The sequence below is a fragment of the Pogona vitticeps genome, chromosome 8 (genome assembly GCF_051106095.1).
Source record: "Pogona vitticeps strain Pit_001003342236 chromosome 8, PviZW2.1, whole genome shotgun sequence".
In the NCBI taxonomy this organism is placed as follows: Eukaryota; Metazoa; Chordata; class Lepidosauria; order Squamata; family Agamidae; genus Pogona; species Pogona vitticeps.
The window spans coordinates 10314418-10334050 of NC_135790.1; the positions used below are offsets into that span (position 1 = coordinate 10314418).

At 48.4% G+C, this 19633-nt stretch overlaps 1 protein-coding gene across 2 annotated transcripts in view; it reads right to left on the bottom strand.

Moving 5' to 3' along the window:
* The window catches only part of ADGRA2 (adhesion G protein-coupled receptor A2), a 127284-nt gene extending 109119 nt beyond the window's left edge, over window positions 1-18165 (bottom strand). Inside the window, exon 1 of one of the 2 annotated variants that reach the window (XM_072979084.2) lies at window positions 17927-18165. In XM_072979084.2, the coding sequence (XP_072835185.2) occupies window positions 17927-18051 (125 nt within the window). In that variant the 5' untranslated portion in view covers window positions 18052-18165. Of the gene's footprint in view, window positions 1-17104; window positions 17510-17926 lie in introns of those variants that run through there. The other variant, XM_072979082.2, reaches the window with a different exon arrangement.
* Window positions 18166-19633: the final 1468 nt, after the last annotated feature.

A 19633-nucleotide genomic window follows, 5' to 3' on the forward strand; every position in this document is an offset into this window, starting at 1 on the left:
GGTTGTTTGGCACCTCCAAGCCCCACCTCCTCCAGTGGGCCCCCACTCAAGCGGCAGGCAGGCAGGAAAGCCACCATGTTCTCTCCGAGTGGTCACTCGCCAGAGTGGACAGCGCGTCGAGCTGCAGAACACCTTTTGGGGCGGTAAACAAACTCATCTCTAAATAAAGTTTTGCCCAACTTGAATGTGTCACACAGGCTGTTTCTATCTACTACAGGTAACTGCAGATTCTCAGCTCCCTTTGGCCCACCTCTATGGTAAAGGCACAGGGGAACCTCAGCTAGGTTTTCTTATTCACTTCTCACTTTGACGGGCTGTCCAACCACACATTATCCAGCATTTGTAAAGAGGAGAGATTCCAATGTCATCTGTGGTTGACATAAAGGTCCGCCGTTCAGTGCTGTGAACAGCCATGCTCCAAAAACAGGAATGGCATTTTCTAGCTGATAGAATGGCTACGCTGTGCCAATCCAGCTGCAAGCCAGAAGAACCCCTCTTTACTGAGCACAAAGAGGTTCTGTAATCGTGATGTGTGCTTTCCCTGCAGGCTTGCCTGCAGCTGAAGCAGTGCGCCACGATATGCAATCTCTAGGATGAGCTAAAATATTTTGGATGATACATTTGGATGCCTTTGGGAAACTTGTCTTGCAAACAAGTGATGTGGTTGGAAAACATGTTTTACTGCCATCGTTTTCTTTGGGAAATTTCCCCTTATTTCTAGGAACGCATTCAACGATCTCATAAAATTAATTAGTAACACAATGAATGGATAAAATAGCAGTCAAAAGAACTGGATAGGTTATTAGTGATGTATTTATTCAAATGCTGTATCAGTGATTTATTTATTGATATTGCCCTAATCAAATAATTTCAATATTTCAAATGGTTCAACTACTGCTGGCAAACATTTCAGCTATTTCTACAGTACATAAAGTTAACACAATATATACTGTATTTTCTCTCTTAGAGTCTCTCTCTCTCTCTCCTCATCTTGGATGAACATCATAATGTGGCAAGTGGGATAGAATGTGTCACAGAGGCTGACAGCAATGCTGTCTGGAAGCTAGACTCTATTATTGATCTAGAGAGATTCCAAGCAGGGGCGTCTAAGGCGAAATGGTCAAAGCTGAGACACCAACCTGAGGGCATGTCCAGACGGGGAAAGTTGGAGCAGTCTGGTTCATGCTTAAAAGGTTCTTATCCTTAGTGCAATCTGTTTTATCTTTCACTCCAACAATCCTCCTGTTCACATTGATCAATGTTTTTTCTCCCATTAGAAGGGTCCAGAAAGGCCTTTGGATAGCTCCAATTTGTTCCCTTTTTAATTAATGACTCTCCTTTCCACACCCTTCCACACCTTTTCCCACAGCCGTGCAGTGACTTTCTTTCTTTCTTTCTTTCTTTCTTTCTTTCTTTCTTTCTTTCTTTCTTTCTTTCTTTCTTTCTTTCTTTCTTTCTTTCTTTTTGGTTAAATAAAGTAAGTGACATAGTGAAATAGCAATGCATCTAACCTAGCATGGTACATGTAATGCCACCAGTGTATCTCGTTTATCTAGAATAGCACAGCATGAATAAGAAAATCTATAAAATATAAAGTTCTATTTACTAAATCTCAGTCAAAAGAATATGAATCAACTGAGACTCAATCTCAATTGATCTCAGAAGAAAAAAATCCCAGTTCAGAGTTTTTAAGAAAATCCATCTCATCATTTCTATACCTGAGAACTGTGTGAACAAAAATCTAATACATCATAATGGTCAAATCTAATCCAAGGAATTCTTTTAAAAATTACTTGTGAAGCTAATTTACTTTTGATTAACCACAGCTAAATTGGGCAACATAAACTGTACTTAATCTTAAGTATGGTTCATGGAAAACAACTTACCTTAATTAACTATAGTTACAGGCTTTTTGTCTCTTCATGACCATAATTTAAGCAACAGGGGAACTGCATCTGTTGAATTTATCTTCTCCACAGACATATTGATCTTTTTATATTTAGGCAAATTGGAAGAGATTTATAAACAGTGCTCAGAGAATTTTCCTGAATTCTCACTGCCAGAGCTGCAGCGCGCTGTCATTTCACTGACTCCTCAGGATTAATTTTGTTTCCAAACAAAGCAACAACTTGCAAAACAGTGATTTTTGTATCAGACCATAGCAGCCTATGCTATGGACGTGGTAGCACTGCGGGTTAAACCACAGAAGCCTCTGTGCTGCAAGGTCAGAAGACCAGCAGTTGTAAGATCAAATCCACACGACGGAGTGAGCCCCTGTCACTTGTCCCAGCTCCCACCAACCTAGCAGTTTGAAAGCATGTAAATGCAAGTAGATAAATAGGTACCACCACGGTGGGAAGGTAATGGTGTTCCGTGTCTAGTCGCGCTGGCCATGTGACCACAGAAGATTGTCTTCGGACAAAACGCTGGCTCTATGGCTTGGAAACGGGGATGAGCACCACCCCCCTAGAGTCGGACACGACTGGACAAATTGTCAAGGGGAACAAATTGTCAAGGGATGCCCCGAAGGTTACACAGCAGTGAGGAAAGCCTACAAACATGCAAGAAGAAAACAAGAAAACTGGTCCAAGCTGTAACTAGGGCTGGGTTACAGCCTGGTTTCTTTTCCCCAGGATGCCCAGACTTACAGGGCCCAGAAATTTAAAGGTGAGTTGGCTACAGGACATCAATAGAATTAATGGCAACACATCCCAGGGTTAATCAGTTTTGGGAGAGCTCTCCTCAGGGGTGGCCTGCAGAATCTCATCACCCCACCAACACTGGGCCACTATGGCATCACCCGCACAAAGGAAGAAGGGAAATGTTTATGCTTTCAGAGAAAGAAAACACCAAGGCATTAAGCCCATTCTTGCCTTACCAAATAATGAGGAGGATGGCATGGCACATATGCCTGGTTTCCCATATCCAAGAAAGAAGAGAAGATTATGGCAGCAGTGGCATTGTGGGACAACGTCACTCACCCAAAAGAGTTGGAGAAACCTTAGGGTGAAAGGGAAGAGGCGATGCTGCTTACCCCAAGTCTCAAAGTTGCTAGTCAACTGTTCTGAAACCAAAGTAAAAAAAATCTTGGAGGTAAAAGTTAGGGCCAGACGCCTTCCACAGATACATGCACTTGCTGAGCAGAGATGCAAAGGAGTCCAAAGCTTAAGGGCTGGCTTCTGCTCTTAAATGGAATCCTAAGGCAAGAAAGGATTTACAGGAAGACTCTACTCTCAGAAGGCTCTGGATCAGGTATGTGGAGAAGGAGGAAAGCTGCACCTCATGTTGTAACTTGTGCAAACTCTGGGTATCCTAAGAAGAAACCTGCATTTCTAAGAATATGAATTGGCATCATCACTTGGGATTTCTGTTAAGCATAAACACTAGTTTGCTCCTCTGTGACGAAGCTGAAGATCACCAGAGAGCAAAGCTATAAACCATGATGCAGATACAAGCCATTATTCATTATTAGACAGTACGAAGTGGTGTACTGGTGAGTCTGGAAATCCAGGCACTGGTCATGGCGCTTCCTGTAGCCAAAAGGAAAGTCCAAAAATCCACACAGTTGAATCAGTCCATATCAGCAAACGAGGATCAAATTTTTGGGAAAGTGACTAGTTCTGTAATGCTCATTCAAAACCAATCCACACTGAGATACTTTGCATTACAACAGGTATAGTTTCCAACAATATTTGTTTCTGGGAAAATCCTCTGCCAGCTACTATGAGGACTGCAACTAGATAATGTCATAGCTCTTGCCACTGAGAAAGTCCCAGGTTTTTGACTCCGCAACCCCAGCCTCCACTACCTTGCTATACTTAGGACATGTCTGCATCACTGGGGAGGCTTCCTTCGAAAGGCCCAAAGTTCACCAGGCTCTAGAACCTGCTCCATGGAAGGCAGATTCCACCCCCCCCCAAAAAAAGCCAGCTACTTTGAGAAGGAGTAACAGGTGGGAACAGCTGTTCAAACAAGCACAGTCATTATGGCCCCAACAAGACTTGCCACAAGATCTATCAATTTTGCTTCCTCCCAAATTCAGATCTTTGAATCTCAAGTTCTTTCCACTGAATTTATATGCAAATTTGGCAATGTGTACAAAATAAGGGAACTCTGTACTCAGATATCTGTACCGGTTAAATTCAATAGATACGATTCCCAATATGGAGTGGATTATGTTCTACTGGCCTGACATATTGCTGCTAAGAAAAAGCATTTTCTCCGAAAAAGAAACAAATGGCACCAATAAAAACAAAACAAAACAACAACAACATTTCAAGTGGTTCAAAGAGGATCCTGGCAGACTGAAATGTACCAAAAAAAGAGGTTACTTACCTGTAACCATAGTTCTTTGAGTGGTCCCCTGTGAATTCACACATATGGGTATTGTCTGCACCTGCGCTGACTGTCTCGGAAGATTCTAGAGCTAAAAGTAACAATTTTATGGTGTGATCCTCCACGAGGTATATGCTCCTCCCACCCACCATCTTCCCCAGTTCCTTAATTTTATCCGCTGGGTATGAAGGAAAGAATTAATTAAATAATTAACCCGTGACGGATAGAGGGGAAGGATGGGCTGGTTGTGTGAATTCACAGAGAACCACTCAAAGAACTATGGTTACAGGTAAGTAACCTCTTTTTCTTTTTCATGGCCTCTTTGAATGCACACATATGGGTGACTAGCAAGCTGCACTTACCGGTTGGTGGGTCGTCATGGTAAGAAGGATGACAGGACAGCTCTGCCAAATGCAGCATCTTGGCGTGCTCTGACGTCGAGCCGGTAGTGCTTGACAAACGTGGACGGTGTGGACCATGTAGTGGCACAACAGATGTCAGGAACCTCGGTGCCACGCTGGAAGGCAGTAGAGGTGGACAGCGCCCTGGTAGAATGAGCTGTCAGATGTTCTGGAGGGGATTTCCCACACAAGCTGTAAGCAAGGGAGATAGTCTGTACAATCCAACATGCTATGGATTGAGAGGAGGCTGAGGCCCCTTTGTTTGGGCCATGGAAGCATAGAAAGAGTTTTTTGGACTTTCTAAGTCTTTGTCCTTTCGACGTAGAAAGCCAGGGCACGTCTGACATCGAGGTTATGGAGCATATGTTCTAGGGGCGACGAAGGAGACTTGAAGAAGCAGGGTAGTATGATGGGTTGGTTGAGGTGGAAGTCAGAAACCACCTTCAGGAGAAAAGAAACGTCAAAATAAAGAGTCACTTTATTGGGGTGAAACTGGATAAAGGGAGGATCGGATCGAAGAGCAGCGAGTTCACTAGCCCGTTTGGCTGATGTGATCGCAACAAGGAAGGCTGATTTAAGAGTCAGGAACTTGAGGTTGATGGATGCCATGGGCTCGAACAGGGGCCGCATCAAGGCATTAAGAACCAGCTGCAGTGACCACTGGGGGGTGATACGTTGTTGAGGAGGGCGAATATTGTTGAGCCCTTTGAGGAACTTCTTGACAGTTGGGTGAGAAAACAACTTGGAGGAGGGAGAATCGTCGGGTTGGTGGGCCATAATGGACGAAAGATAGACCTTTAATGTGGACTGGGAAAGGCCAAAACTGAAGAGATGGAGAAGGTAGGCAAGCAGAGTCTTCAGAGAAACAGGACTAGCAGGTAAGTGATCATCCCGAGTATACTTTAAGAAAGACTTCCATTTGTTTTCGTATAGGAGGGTAGTGGAAGGTTTTCGGGCTCGAAGAAGAACCTGCATTACATCGGGAGTATCCTCCATGCCGCAAGACTGAGAGAGGCGACGTCTGGGTGAAGAACGAGGCTGTGGTCGTGCGAGAGGAGATCTGGGCGGAGAGGAAGGCGGAGCATGTCTGATGACATTAAGACCAGGTGAGTGAACCATGGCTGGCGGGGCCAGTACGGGGCTATCAGGATGGCATTGGCTCCGTCCTGTAGGAGACGGACGATCACCCGCTGGATGAGAGGCAGAGGAGGAAAAACTTACAGGAGGTCCTGAGACCAGTCCATCAGGAACACGTCTCCCAGAGAGTTGCTGTCCCGTCCCACTCTGGAGCAGAACCGGGGACATTTCTTGTTGGCATCAGCTGCAAAGAGGTCTATCGAGGGAGTGTCCCATCATCGGCACAGCCGTTGAAATATGACATCGTTCAGAGTCCACTCGTGTGTTCTCGTCGGTAGCCGACTGAGGCGGTCTGCCAAGGTGTTGTCATCGATGGAAATATGGATGGCAATAGGGAAAACATGGTGGGAATAGCACCACTCCCAGAGGTCGACCGCTAGGTAGAGCAGGGAAGGGGAATGGGTACCCCCTTGCTTGTTGACATAAAAGAGTGCAGTGGTGTTGTCTGTTGCCAACTGCACTACTTGTCCTCGAATGAGGGAAAGGAAAGCGTGGAACGCTTTGATGATTGCCAACAGTTCCAGATGGTTTATGTGAAGTGGCAGCTCTCGTTTGGACCAGAGTCTGTGAACTGTGTGATGGAGGCAATGAGCACCCCACCCTGTGGGGCTGGTATCGGTTGTGACCTGTATGGAAGGTCTTAGAGGCTAGAAGAACCTGCCGATGAGAAGGTTGTCTGGATGGGTCCACCAGTCGAGCTGGGAGGCCAGCTCTGGTATCATCGGTAACAGGGCCGACAGAGGGTCTGTGAGCGGATTGAACAGGGAAAGAAACCATGCCTGCAGGAATCGCATTTTGAGCCTGGCGTGCTGGACGACGGCTGTCGCTGATGCCATGAATCCCAAGAGGTGTTGGGCGTGATGTGCCGAAACGGAGTGATGAGTTTGAAAAAGGCAGACAGCTTTTCGGATTTTCAGGATCCTGTCTAGAGGCAGGAAAGCTCTTGCACGGAGGGAGTCTACCTCCATGCCTATGAACTTGGCCGTTTGGTTTGGGGTCAAGTGTGACTTTTCGAGGTTGATCTTGAGACCGAAACTGTGCAGTGTATGGAGGGTTAAGTCCCGTGCTTTTATGACATCGTGAAGTCATCCAAGGAGGATGAAGCATGGCTGCCCCTCGTATCTGTGATAGGAGGGAGGAGGTCGGGCTCATGGGAGGACTGAGAGTGTTGTGCCTCCGAAGATGCAGGGGAGCCTGGAGATGAAGGGTAGTCCGATGGGGGAGCTTGATGCCCTTGGGGTGGCAAGTCTTCAAAGGGACCCTGAGATGCTACCGGGTCCGGCATCGAGGGTGCAGGACGCACTGGTAGGGCCTCACGAACCTTGTCTCGCATCCGATTAGATGGGACGAGGGGGCGAACGGGTGGAGGCGAAACTGTCGGGGCCGAGGCAGTCGCACGGAGGCGCTTGAGTCCACAAAGGGAACGGCATGGGGGAGTTCTGGCATCGTTTCTGGCCATTTAGCCCGCTCAGGCTGAAACCTCTCGTACCACATGAAGGGGTCAAAATGGTATGGTACCATTGGAAAAGGGCATAAGTCGCCTTGCAATGGGATTGACCTCGGTGGAGAGCGGTGCTTTCGTTTCTCCGTTCTCTTCCATGGAGGCGAAGGGGGAACCTGCAGATCGGATGCCGAGCTTTCCGCTGCCCGCCCTGAGTCAGGGTTAGGATGGGCTGAGGCCAGGCTGGACTGTGGCGCAGCCGCGTTGAGGCCAATGCTCGGGGTTTGGGACGGCATCGTTGGGGGGTGGAACATCATGGGCATCGTCTCCGTCTGAGGCTAAATCAGGGGCTTCTCTGGACGATTCCTCAAGGATAGGGGAAGGCAGAGAAGACTGAGGGGGCTCCACTCTGGGAAGTTTGTCCTTTCTGGGCCTCTTAGATGCAGGTTTAGGTTTTTTTTTTTCAAGCTAGGATCGTGAGCTCGAGACTTCTGAGAAGACGATTTTGCTTTTTCAGCAGTGTCTTTAACTAGTAGCACGGAGGTAGAGTCAGAGGTAGACTGGCCCGCTGGAAGTCTATCGGCTGAAAGGGCAGGAGATCTAGCCGCTTCCGAAGACAAAGTAGGAGGATTCATGGCTGTTTGCCAAAGGTAAGACCGAAGTCTTTGGAGCCTCTGTTTAAGTGCCAGCTTGGTTAAATTTTTACAAGCAGGGCACGAATGGGTAGGATGTTCCTCACCCAAACAAAAAAGGCACTGGTTATGCCCGTCGGAAAGTGCGATTTTATTCGCACAGGTCGTACACCTTTTAAAAGGAGACTGTGAGGCCATAAGCAACGAACTAGGGAAGGGGAGGGGGGAAGGGGAGAAAAGGGAATAAAAAGACCGCGGGCAAACAAAAGACGCGGAGGATCACTAAGTAGGTAATTAAAACAAAGAAAAGCTCAAAGGAGCCTTGAAAAATCGCCAAAAGGCCACTAGCGAAGCGCTCAATCTTTCCTGAGAACCGTTCAGCTCGGCTCAAGAAAAGAACTGGGGAAGATGGTGGGTGGGAGGAGCATATACCTCGTGGAGGATCACACCATAAAATTATTATTTTTAGCTCTAGAATCTTCTGAGACAGTCAGCGCAGGCGCAGACAATACCCATATGTGTGCATTCACAGAGGCCACGAAAAAGAACTGATGCTTGTGTGTTGTCATTTCTGATACCTATGACTAACAGAGAAAAAACAGCTATAGAACCAGGCTTGAAAGAAAGACAGATGAGATAAGGCACATGTATATAAAGGTTACAGGCTATATCCAAAGGTTTAAACATCAGCCAACAACTCCTAGCTTATTAACAAGTGTGTGATGCTTGGTAATAAAAACAAATTCCACTTGTGTCTGCAATGGTATTGTTATCTTGTAGACTTGTATCTAGTACCTGCTTATTAAATTGTTTACAGCTTGATAGTCCAATTCCTGCACTAACAAACAATTGTCACTTTGAATATGATCTGTATCCTCGCCTGGTCATGGGGCTTTGTATAACTATGCCGGTCATATAGTCTTACTGTCATGTCTGAAGAAATAGACTTGATCTACAAAAGCTTACATTAAAATGGAGAAGTTAAAGGGCCACCATGTTTTTGTCTTCTATGTTGCTGTTGTTATTTGGGGGGGTTGTTTGTTTTGCCTGATGCTTTTGCCCAAACTAACACAGCTGCTCCTTTGAAAAGAGGACTAAGATACAGTATTATATAAAACTAAAGTTGGGCAGGGCTGAGGCCAGTACTAGGTCTGAGAAAGGCTTGCGAGGAAACTAGAAACATCAAACTGGGCCCATTTCACAGACTAAAATCTGTGGCTCATGCCTCCAACCTCGAAGGATCTTGCCATTTCTGCGTGTCTCAATTTCCCTCCCTCTTTGTGGCCAAATCTGCTTTGGATCCAGCCTGCAACCATTCTCTCTCTCTCTCTCTCTCTCTCTCTCTCTCTGTTTTTTAAGGCAGCTTCTTTGGAGCCAAGCACCCTGTGGTACGTGGAAGCTCATTTTCCCAGCGTCTGCGAGAGTTTAATATCGCTCTTCACCACCATCAAAAGAAGGGACGAGGGCAAAGGAGAACAAGTCCAACATATAGGCAGATAAACAACAAAGAAAAGCCCGAAACCTTGTCAAGAACGAGCCAGGCAAAAAAAGGCAAAGGCCCAAGACAAAACAGGCAAAGAGTTCAAACGGACCTGGAAACTGGTCGTAAACTGAAACTGTATAGTATTCTCTTTTCTTCCCCACCCCCTCCTCCTCCCCTCGTAGACAATATGCAATTTGAGAGCAATCACGCTGCATGCATAAATGAGGCCTTGCTCAAAAATTCCACATCTGGAAGAGGTTTGGACGCCTGCGTGAGAGACAGCACGGCTGGCTATGACCTTATCGAGCTATCTGTCTCTTGTTAGGAATACAGTACTTTTTCCATTAAGCTATTAGCACAGAGGTCGACCCGCCAAGGTTGGAATTAAAACCTTGTTAATAGATGCCCAGATAGGTCCTGCCAGTTCGCAGCAACCTGGAAGACAAGCATTGCAGCCTCTCTGGTGGACAAACAAGCAGCTGCCCGCTCTCCCTGTGCAGGCTTAGTCTGTCTGCCGCACCACTGTGGTTTCAAGACCCGTGTGCCTCGCTCTACCGGAGAAAGAGAGAAATCCTGCTCACAGTCAGAGCTTGAAAGTAGCTGGCTACAAATAACAAATGAATTTAAGTAATTCCTTATTGCACAGAACTAAGTTACATTACAAGTGTGACTTGGCAAGAGATAACCTCACTCCTTCCCCAGTGTAACTTTCCAGTTACTTTGATAGTTACAGGTTCACTCAATGGCAGAGAAGGAATATTCTTTGCTAGTTTACCCTTGCACAAATTAAATGGGAACAGAGGAAGTCAGCAGTAGCTTGAAGGCTTTAAAAAAAATAGAGGCGATGGAGAGGGAGGTGGTGGACAGCCATACGTGTTATATGCCACCCTGTCGTATCTGACTTATGGAGACTCTAACAGGGTTTCTGAAGGAAGTAAGTCATTTCAGAAATAGTTTTCCAGTGCCACCCTGCCCCACCCCCATGAGTTTTCATGGCTAGGCAGGGATTTGAACTCAGATCTCTTTAATCCTAGTCCATTACTCTGTTTGCTACACACACTGGGAACCAGTGTCATACTATATATTTGTTATTTATTGCTACTGTACTGGGACGTGGTGGCGCTGCGGGCTAAACCACAGAAGCCTCTGTGCTGCAGGGTCAGAAGACCAGCAGTCGTAAGATCGAATCCATGAAATGCAGTGAGCTCCTGTCGCTTGTCCCAGCAGTTCGAAAGCATACAAATGCAAGTAGATAAATAGGCACCACCTCAGTGGGAAGGTAATGGCATTCCCTAGTCACGCTGGCCATGTGGCAACGGAAACTGTCTTCGGACAAACGCTGGCTCTATGGCTTGGAAACGGGGATGAGCACCACCCCCTAGAGTTGGACACAACTGGACTAAGAATGTCAAGGGAAACCTTTACCTTTACCTTACTACTGCTTATATCCCTGCTGCCATCCAGCAAGCTCAAGGTGACAATATGCAGTTACCCATCTTCTCCCTGTGTCCTCACAACAACCTTGAAAGGTAGGTCAGGTGAAGGACTAGAATTGCTAGGCATCATGGCAACAGATGGAGTCTTAGGGAACAAGAGTGCTTCTTTGGGGTGGACAGACAAATCTCAGTATGAGCTGTGCTGGAGAAAGAGAAAATCTGGGGTTTGTGTGTTTGAGGCAGCTTTAAACAGCCCTGCACCTATTTCTACTTATTCCTAGTTGATGCCAGGGCTCATTAGCTTAGCACTAGTTGCACAAGCCGAACTAAAGGTGTCTTGGGCTTGTGCAATGCCAGTGCGCCAAAAAGCCAGGAGTGGCATCAAGGGACATTCTGCCAGCTATGACAAAGCAGGAAATGAAATGCAGCTCTGTGCAGAGAGGTGGTTAGTGTTTCGCAAGCTGGGTCCCAGAGGGACCCAGAAAAAGCCCACCCATGTGATGTGTAGTCCAACAGGTAGAGCCCCATCGGATGTGGACCCGAGCGTAAATGGTGGCTACTGGTACAACTGCTAAGATCAGCTGGCTGTCTCACTAGGAAATATGCTTTCCTCTCCTGTTTCTGTGTTGTCATTTTACTTGCTTAGTTGAGTTTTCCAACGTTCCGGGCCCATTTCCTGGATTCCTCTTGGGCCCATCTGCCCAGTCAGCAGGTCCAGAAGCAGTTCTGGTCACCCTTCCAAACCTCCCTGTCTCTGTAACACTGCCACAGTCTCCATCTCCTGATCGCAGCTTTTGGCCCTGAAATCTCGAAGAATAGCGTGTTATTGACCTGGCAACCCTACTAAGGGCTAAACGGGCTAACTGAGCCATGGAATGGCTGGTAGGGGTGGGGTTAAACCGGAAACTAGGGACAGAGGGAAGGGAAGGGAAGGTGCTTGAAGAGGGCATGGGTGGCTGGTGGGGTGGTGGAATTCTGAACAGAAGCACTCCACGCCACAACATTTTCCCCCCAGATGACACTAATTAGTCATAATTGCCCAACAGAATAGCTCAATGCATAGCTTAATGGCTCCTTTCCTATCTCTCTGTGTGTGTTCTGTGCCATCAAGTCCGAACTGACTTCTAGAGACTCTAAATAGGGCTTTCAAGGTAAGTGAGATATTTAAGGAGGGGTTTTAGCAGTTCCACTCCCCCAGTCAGTTTCCATGGCTGAGCAGGGATTCGAACCCTGTTCTCTAAAGTCCTACTCTGTCACTGTCCAATACACCACACTGGGAACTGAGGGACCCCCAAAATACTTACAGAGTAAGAGACAAATGAGGCAATTACAAATGAACATTATACCTATCAGTTCAAGGCAACACATCAGGGTTGGAAAATCTGTTGTAATCCAGAGGTCCGATAACTGTTACTCCCATCTGCCGGGGAGTCTGTCACTGACAGAAACCAGGATGGAGCGGGAAGAGATTTATCATGCGCAGGCATTGCCCCCTATGCCTGCACAAATGGTGCTGGTTGTTAAATCCACTTCTGGAACAGGAGCATAACTTTAAATCCTGCACATTGTGTTGCATGGGAAGGATCCCATGTATTTATAATGAAGGACCCTCGGTGAGCTGGCAAAGGGGTCTTTTGAAATGTGACTTCAGTGTGCCCTCAATACAAGAAAGCTAACTTGTCACAGTTAACGAAATTCTCTGTAACTCATTAGTTCCAAACTCCAATTAGGTCAGAGTGACAAGTATGTCATATGGAGCAATCTCTCTGTAGCGGATTCTGTTTCTAAAGATGTGGAAAATACTCTTGTTTATTTAACTGGACAAGTTGTGTTGCGTCCTCGTCAGTCTGCTCATAACAGGATGGGTGCTGTTGCTTTTTGGAAGACACACCCTTAAAATAGACAATTTATGACATGGCACCCTCCTGAAGGGTAAGACTACAGCCCCCTTAATCCTCAGTCAAGGCAGCCATGTTGGCTGGAAGGAATGAGAGCTGAAGTCTGACATCTCGAGAGGGCAACAGGACTCAGACAAAGCCCATTAAATGTATACAAGCAATAAGGAGTGGGAAACGGAAATGAACTTGAGTACCAGAATAAACATGCATTGGAGGGGGCTGTCTTTGCTTTTGAATAGCTTGCTCTCTAGCCAAAGCGATCCAGCACAAAAGCTATGCAGGGGATTGGTTAGGATTTGGAAGCCATGTATAAGCCAAGCTTCACATGGGTCGTGGTCAACTTCCTGTGTGATAAACCCTGAAGGTTTTACAGAATGGGACTTGAGAAGCCCTGATGGGCGGATGATCCAGCTTCATCCAGTCAGCTGCAACGTCTTGCTATATACGCTGCAGGCAGGTTTCAATCCCAAAGTCTCATTAGGAAAGTGGAAGGCAAGGAATGCATTTTCCCCTCCTTTATGAGATGCAGTCCTGAATAAAAAGTATTAACTTTCCACGTATCAAGCTGAGTTTGCTTTCTTGGTGCCAAAATTCAACTGCAATATTTCCTTGAAGGTTACGAACCCACTGAAAAAAAAGGTACATAAGTGCACCCGCTGGCATAAACTTCCTTTCCGCCATTAAAAGGAAAATTGGCACAAGGTTTCGAGTTTTATGAAAAGAGACGGCTGCGCCGCTTTCCCCATTTCTGCAAAGGGAGCGACTGCTTTCTTTGGACTCCCTTTCATGATATGTGATCATCGTATTTCAAAGAGGTTGGAGAAATATTTTTAAACCATAAAAAGTGGCACTGAAACACATAGTCCAGGTGGACACATACTCCTGGTGCTGGCAGACTCACTAACACTTTAATAAAATAAATGAATAAAAAGCTGGTCTCTGCACTACAGTTTCCAGAATCTCCAGTCAGGAATTCTGGTAGCCCAAAAAAGCAACTTTCCTGTTAAGAGTGTGTACACTTTGTTGATTGCAACATTGATAACCCAGCATTTTGCAACAATGAGGCTCCAAAGTTGCTTTATCCTAAATGTATATATTTAAATAAAACCACCTTACTTCACTACCTTATACAGAACTTTCATTCTCCCATTGTCCGTTGTTCACCGGGTGTAGCCAAAACAGCACAATCTACACACAGGAGGGAATATAAGCAGCCACAGTGGAATCTCAAGGTTTAAAGAAGCAGGTAAAATCATGAGGAAGAAAACAGAGGAAGAGCAGAGCAGAGATTAAACTGCGTGGAGTGCCCTAGGAATGGGCCCAGCTCTATGAAAGCCTGAATAGAAGCAGTCCATGCTGCAACATTTTGTTGTAGGTCCCACTTACTGTAAAAGGATTGTCTAGACTATATAGCAACTTGTTGCATGAGGATTCAGGGGTTGAAATACTGTCATTCTGGAAGAACACAGAGTGATTCCAGAGGAAGCATGCCAGACGTAATGCCCAGGCAAGCAGCACTGCACAATCAGATTGCACAATCAATCGTGCAACAACCACTGCGGGCCGGCATGCAGAAGTGCTTTGTGAACCGCATTTCCATCCTGCTGCATTTTCCAGGGCTGCAGCAGCAGCTTCTCATTGCCCAGGAAGAGCAACGTGACAGGATTTTGGCCACTGCTGCAACGTTTGGTGCCTCCACTGGAAAGCAACAAGCAGGATTTAGAGCAGGAAGGAGGAACCTTGGGCCCTTCAGAGATTTAGGCATAAAAATGCATCAACCCACCCAGATATTCCCCGACCCAGGCCCTAGCAGCCATCTTTTAGAGGCCCTCTAACTCTGTGGTTCCCAACCTTGGGTAACTGAAGCGTCCCTGGGCTGCAACTCCCAGAACCTGGTGGTGAAGGCTTCTGGGAACTGCAGTCATGCAGCAAAACCAGGATTGAACTACAGTACATGGCTGATAAAATCATCCCTGCAACTATTTGATTGCAGGGGTATAAGCTTTGTTGATCACCTCATGGGTGATCTAATGAGAAGATTCTCAGGGATGGATCCAAGCATACAATATGTGCACACACACACACACACACACACTTACAGAGAAGCACATGGCCTCAATTCACCATCCCACATGGGTGGCAGTACTAGAGGAATCCATGAGACTGTTCCAATAAATGCGACATCTTCTCTATATACAACCCTTACGCAGAGGCCCCAATTGGAATGCGGGGCAAGGATTTGGGAGCTGCCAAATCAAATCCCCACTGAGTCCCAAAACTCTGTTCCTGGGCTGGCCATTTATTCTCTCTTTCCCTTTCTCTTTGCCTGACCTTCCCTCACAGGACTCTTGTAAGAATAAAGTGAGGGAGAGGAGAGACTGGCTTACTTTCTTGAGCTCACAATGGAAGGTGGAACACGAAGGTGATAAATACATAAAACAAAATGGAAAAGTAAAGTAAAGAGGGCTTTACAGTCCTGTCCCAGATCTGTCAAGAGTTTGACTGGAGCTTACTCCAATCCTCTGATATGTGACTCAAGGACAGAGTGCACCTAAGCATCCGCAGAGTGCCTTTTCATTGAGTACACAGGTAGCATGTACTGTATGGACCCTAAAGGAAGGGTTAGCCAAGGGCAACCAGCCCGATGCTGTTGGACTGCACCTCCAGCCAAGTACAGCCTAGAGGAGAGGTGGTGAACCTCTGATGCGTCTGATGTTTTGGGCTACAGCTCCCAGAATCCTCCACCTTTCTTGCCAAAGACTGTGGAAGTTGTAATCCGAAACATCTGGAATGCGAAAGGTTCACCATCTCTAGCCTAGTGGGAGAAATGCTGGAGGCTGCGCCCCAACAACATGTGGAGTGACTGACGTTGTCTCCTCCTGGGTTACGGGAAAAAGCTTCGAGGGCGCTCAGAACTTCCTCTGAGAAACTGGCAGAGCCCCAACGCCCCTGACTTCAGTGAGCGAGAAAGCGATAAGGGCCATGACCTGATGGGGCGTCCAAGCAGGCCAGTGTCGTGAGCAGAGTGGTTTGCTTCCTGCACATTATGAATAAAATTGCAGCAAGTTCTAATTTTCCTCCAGGCTTCAATTTTTAAAACACTTGCTTGGTTATGTGCCTTGAACTTAGCAGAATTCCCAAGTAGTCGGTTGACTAAATGGGTGGGGTACAAATTCAATAAATAAATAAGTAAACACACGGAGAACTCCACTCCTGAAGCTGCTGCAGATCTCATTCAAACACTCAGCCTTCAGACATGCAAAAGTTTTAAAGATGTGCCTTCCCACATGACTCTAAAATGGATTATTTCCATGACCATTTGTTCCAACCGAAACAACAAAGAACGTGTGGCCCCCAAACATGGCATTAACTTAATCTGGCGTTTGTTTGTTTGGTGGACCAGAGTCCACTCCCTAAGATGTAATATTCTAAAGTGGCAGGTACAGAAACACACACAGCTGTTCACTGTACGGAGGGATTGTAAACTGTGAAGTCGGAGGAAAATAAACAATCACAAAGTACAGACTAAATCTTAAATCAAGGTCCTACAAATGCTGCTGTTCCTGCTGAACTCCCGTCACACACTTCCGGAGGGACCACGCCTGCAGGACTGGAGGGAGTCGAAGCTGAGCAGTTTCCCCACACTGGGGATTGTGTCACACACACACACTCACCAAGGCGGTCGCAAAGCGTTTCCGGGGGGGGGGCTCGTTGGGCACCTTAAATGTCTTCCAGCCATTGTTAAACATTTTCTTCTCTGACCTTTCAGAGCGGGATATTACAGTTAGTGCGTACGTATGAGAAGCAAGCTCTTTGGGGAGGGGAGAGGGAGAAAGCAGCCTCTACTTTCTGAGAAGGGATGGCCTTTACCCCATGAAAAATGCTGACCCCTCTCTTTAAGAAAGCTAGGAGAGGATGCCACCCGGGGAAGATACGGGGTGCGGATTGTGCATTGCATTAAACTCCTCCGTTCCGCGACCTCACATTCCTCTCAGTAACAGGAATCCTAGGCTTAGCAGGCGCAACAAACACCTCCGCTTAAATCTTTTATTCGGAGACGGGGCGAGCGTGCCTCTGAGAAGGCGCAGAGCGCCCTCCGCCTTCCCTGCCCGACTAGCGAAGCGAACCGTCCGCGGAGCCTTCGGGGCCCACGCCAGCACACCCAAACGCGCTCCGCGGCCTCTGGTCAGGCGGGGCGCAGCGGGGCCGCCTCTGAGCATGCACAAAGCGCCAGCCCAGGATGGAGGGTCCTCCAGGGCGCGCGCGCGGGGTGGGGGTGGGGGGCAAGCGCTCCTCAGCCCGCGCGCCCGCGCCGCCGCCGCCGCCGCCGGGGCTACTCACAGGGTGACGGTGCCGTTGGGGAGCAGGCGCGGGGCCGGCGGCTCCGGGAGCTCCTCGCCGCTGCAGCTGACCCGCTTCCTGGCCGGGGCCAGCCCCTTGGGCCGCTCGCCCGCGCACTTGCAGCCGCGCAGCGGGACCGGGCAGCCGCGCGCGCCCCCGGAGCCCCACAGCGCCGCCCAGAGGAGGAGCAGCGGCAGCAGCAGCAGCGCGCCCGGCCCCAGCATCCTCCTCCTCCTCCTCCTCCTCGACGGCTCCCCGGAGCCCCTCAGCCCATCCTCGCCGGGGCTGCTGCTGCGTCCCGTGGGTGCGCGCCCCGGCCGGCCGCCCGGGTGGCGGCGGTGGTGGTGATGGTGGGGAGAAGCCCGCCGCCGCCTCCGCCTCAGCGCGCCCGCCTCCGGGAGGGCGTCCGCCGGTCACTCTTGGCTCTCCGCGGGCGCCGAGGGCCACGACGCCCGCCGCCGCTGGGCTGCCTCCCGCCCCTGCATGGCCGGCTGCGGGCGCGGCGCTCCTCCGGAGGGGACGTCCGGCGGCGGGAGAGGCGAGAGCGGCGCTCCTCCTCGGGCAGCCGGATCGGAGCTAGCGGGCTGTCGGGCGGCGGGGCTTCGGGTCCCTCCCCTCGATTGCCTGCATGGCCAGCCCGGCGCCCTCGCGGCTGCCGGGCCCTAGCGCCGCCGCGCTCCCCTCCCGAGCCGCGTCGCGGAGCTTCCGTCCGGCAAGGTCGACTCGGCGCGTGGCGGGAGGGCGGCGGCGGCTCTTCGCGTTGCTCTCCCGGGCCGGCCGTCCTTCCAAAGCACACACACTCTGTCTCTGTCTCTCTCTCACCTTTGGGCTGTGAAGGGCGGCTGTCGGACTGAAACGGTCACCCCAAAGGCCGGCGTTACGAAGAAGCCAAGTGGTGCTCGCCTCCCGCTCCCGGAATCCTCCTCCGCCGGTGCCCGGCTGGCCATGCGGGGATTCTGGGGGAACCTAATTATCCGAGTAAGGAGATAAACCTGTGCGCTCGTTGTTGCCCGCAGGGAGCATATTAAAAGCCAGGTGAAAAGAATGCCTCCTCTCAGCCAATCAGAGATGGGGAAAGTGACTTTTTTTGGGGGGGGGGGACTGCACTTCTTAGAATCCGGCAGCCACACTCTAGCTGGGAGGTTCCGCGAGCTGCCTTTCCCCAGGAGCATCGGCGGTCGCTCCTTCCTTCTGGTGCTGTTATGAGCTATCAGCTTTTGCTTTATTTATTTATTTCTATTTATATCCTGCCCATCTGGTCAATATGAATGGCTTTAAGCCATTTCTGTGGATGTTACTGTACATTTAAGGGGCAGAAAGATAGCTAGAATTTGCAAATCTGGAAGAGCCTGACTCTAAACGTGTGAGTGCCTTCGGTGAAGCTATAGAACAGGGGTCCCCAACCTTGGGTATTCCAGACGTCCTTGGACTACAACTCCCAGAAGCCTTCACCACCACCACGATTTCTGGGACTTGAAGTCCAAGAACACCTGGGGACCCAAGGATGGGGACCACTGCTATAGGAGAAGAAGCTGGACAATCACCGGCCAGGGATGTCGTAGTTCCAGTCCACAGGCTGGACCCTGTATTGAGTAGGAGGTTGGACTAGATGACCTCAGAGTTTCCTTCCAACCCTAATGTCTCATAGTTGTAAAGAATATTCATCCTGCTGTGTTGGCCACCATCCTTCCAGGGTTCCCAGAACTTCTTTCTGCTCTGGAGTCTAACAACCTGCTGAGAAACTGAAGGATGACCTTGGACTAAAACTTCCAGAAGCTGCAGCCAGCAAGATCTCTCCATGGCAGAGTCCGAGAATTGTTTTTAGAATAAGCAAAGAAGAAGAAGGTGGAGGAGGAGGAGAAGGAAGAGGAGAACTGTATCGGATTGACGCAAGAAATGCAAAGCCAGAACAGAGGTTGGGGTTTTTTCTCTCTCCAAAAAACCAACAAACAAAAAACCAACAACACAGAAATGTTCCAGCGGAACAAAGGCAGTCTATATCCAGAGAAAAATAAAAGGCCAAAAACCAGAAAAGCAAAATAACACACACCTTAAAGACTAACAGTTATGTTTCAGTGGGAGCTTTTGTGTCTGAGGAAGTGGACTTTGGCCCACAACATCTCCGCCTGGAAAAATAACAGTTTTAAAGTGCTGCTGCTTTGTTTTGCTGGCTTTCATTTTTGTCTGGAAATGCTTGCATAGATTAATGCAGACACTTCTTTGAAAAGCTGGTGTAGGTTTCTTTCTTTACTACCTGAAGTTAAACCTGAAACCTCCTACCTCTGCCTGACCATAGAAGGTTGTAGGCTCCATTTTGGAACTTGCTTTAAACAAGACAGCTTCGCCTCAACATCTGGCCATGATGATTTGGGCAACTTGTGTGTCTTTTCTGCATCCCCCTCCAGCTCTGTACTGCTCAGCCTGATGAATAGCCCTGCAGAACCTGAAAGCTTGCCTCAGCCTGTTGATGAGAGTATAGTGATATAACATGGGCATATTATCCATCCTTGTTGTGAGATTTCTACAAGA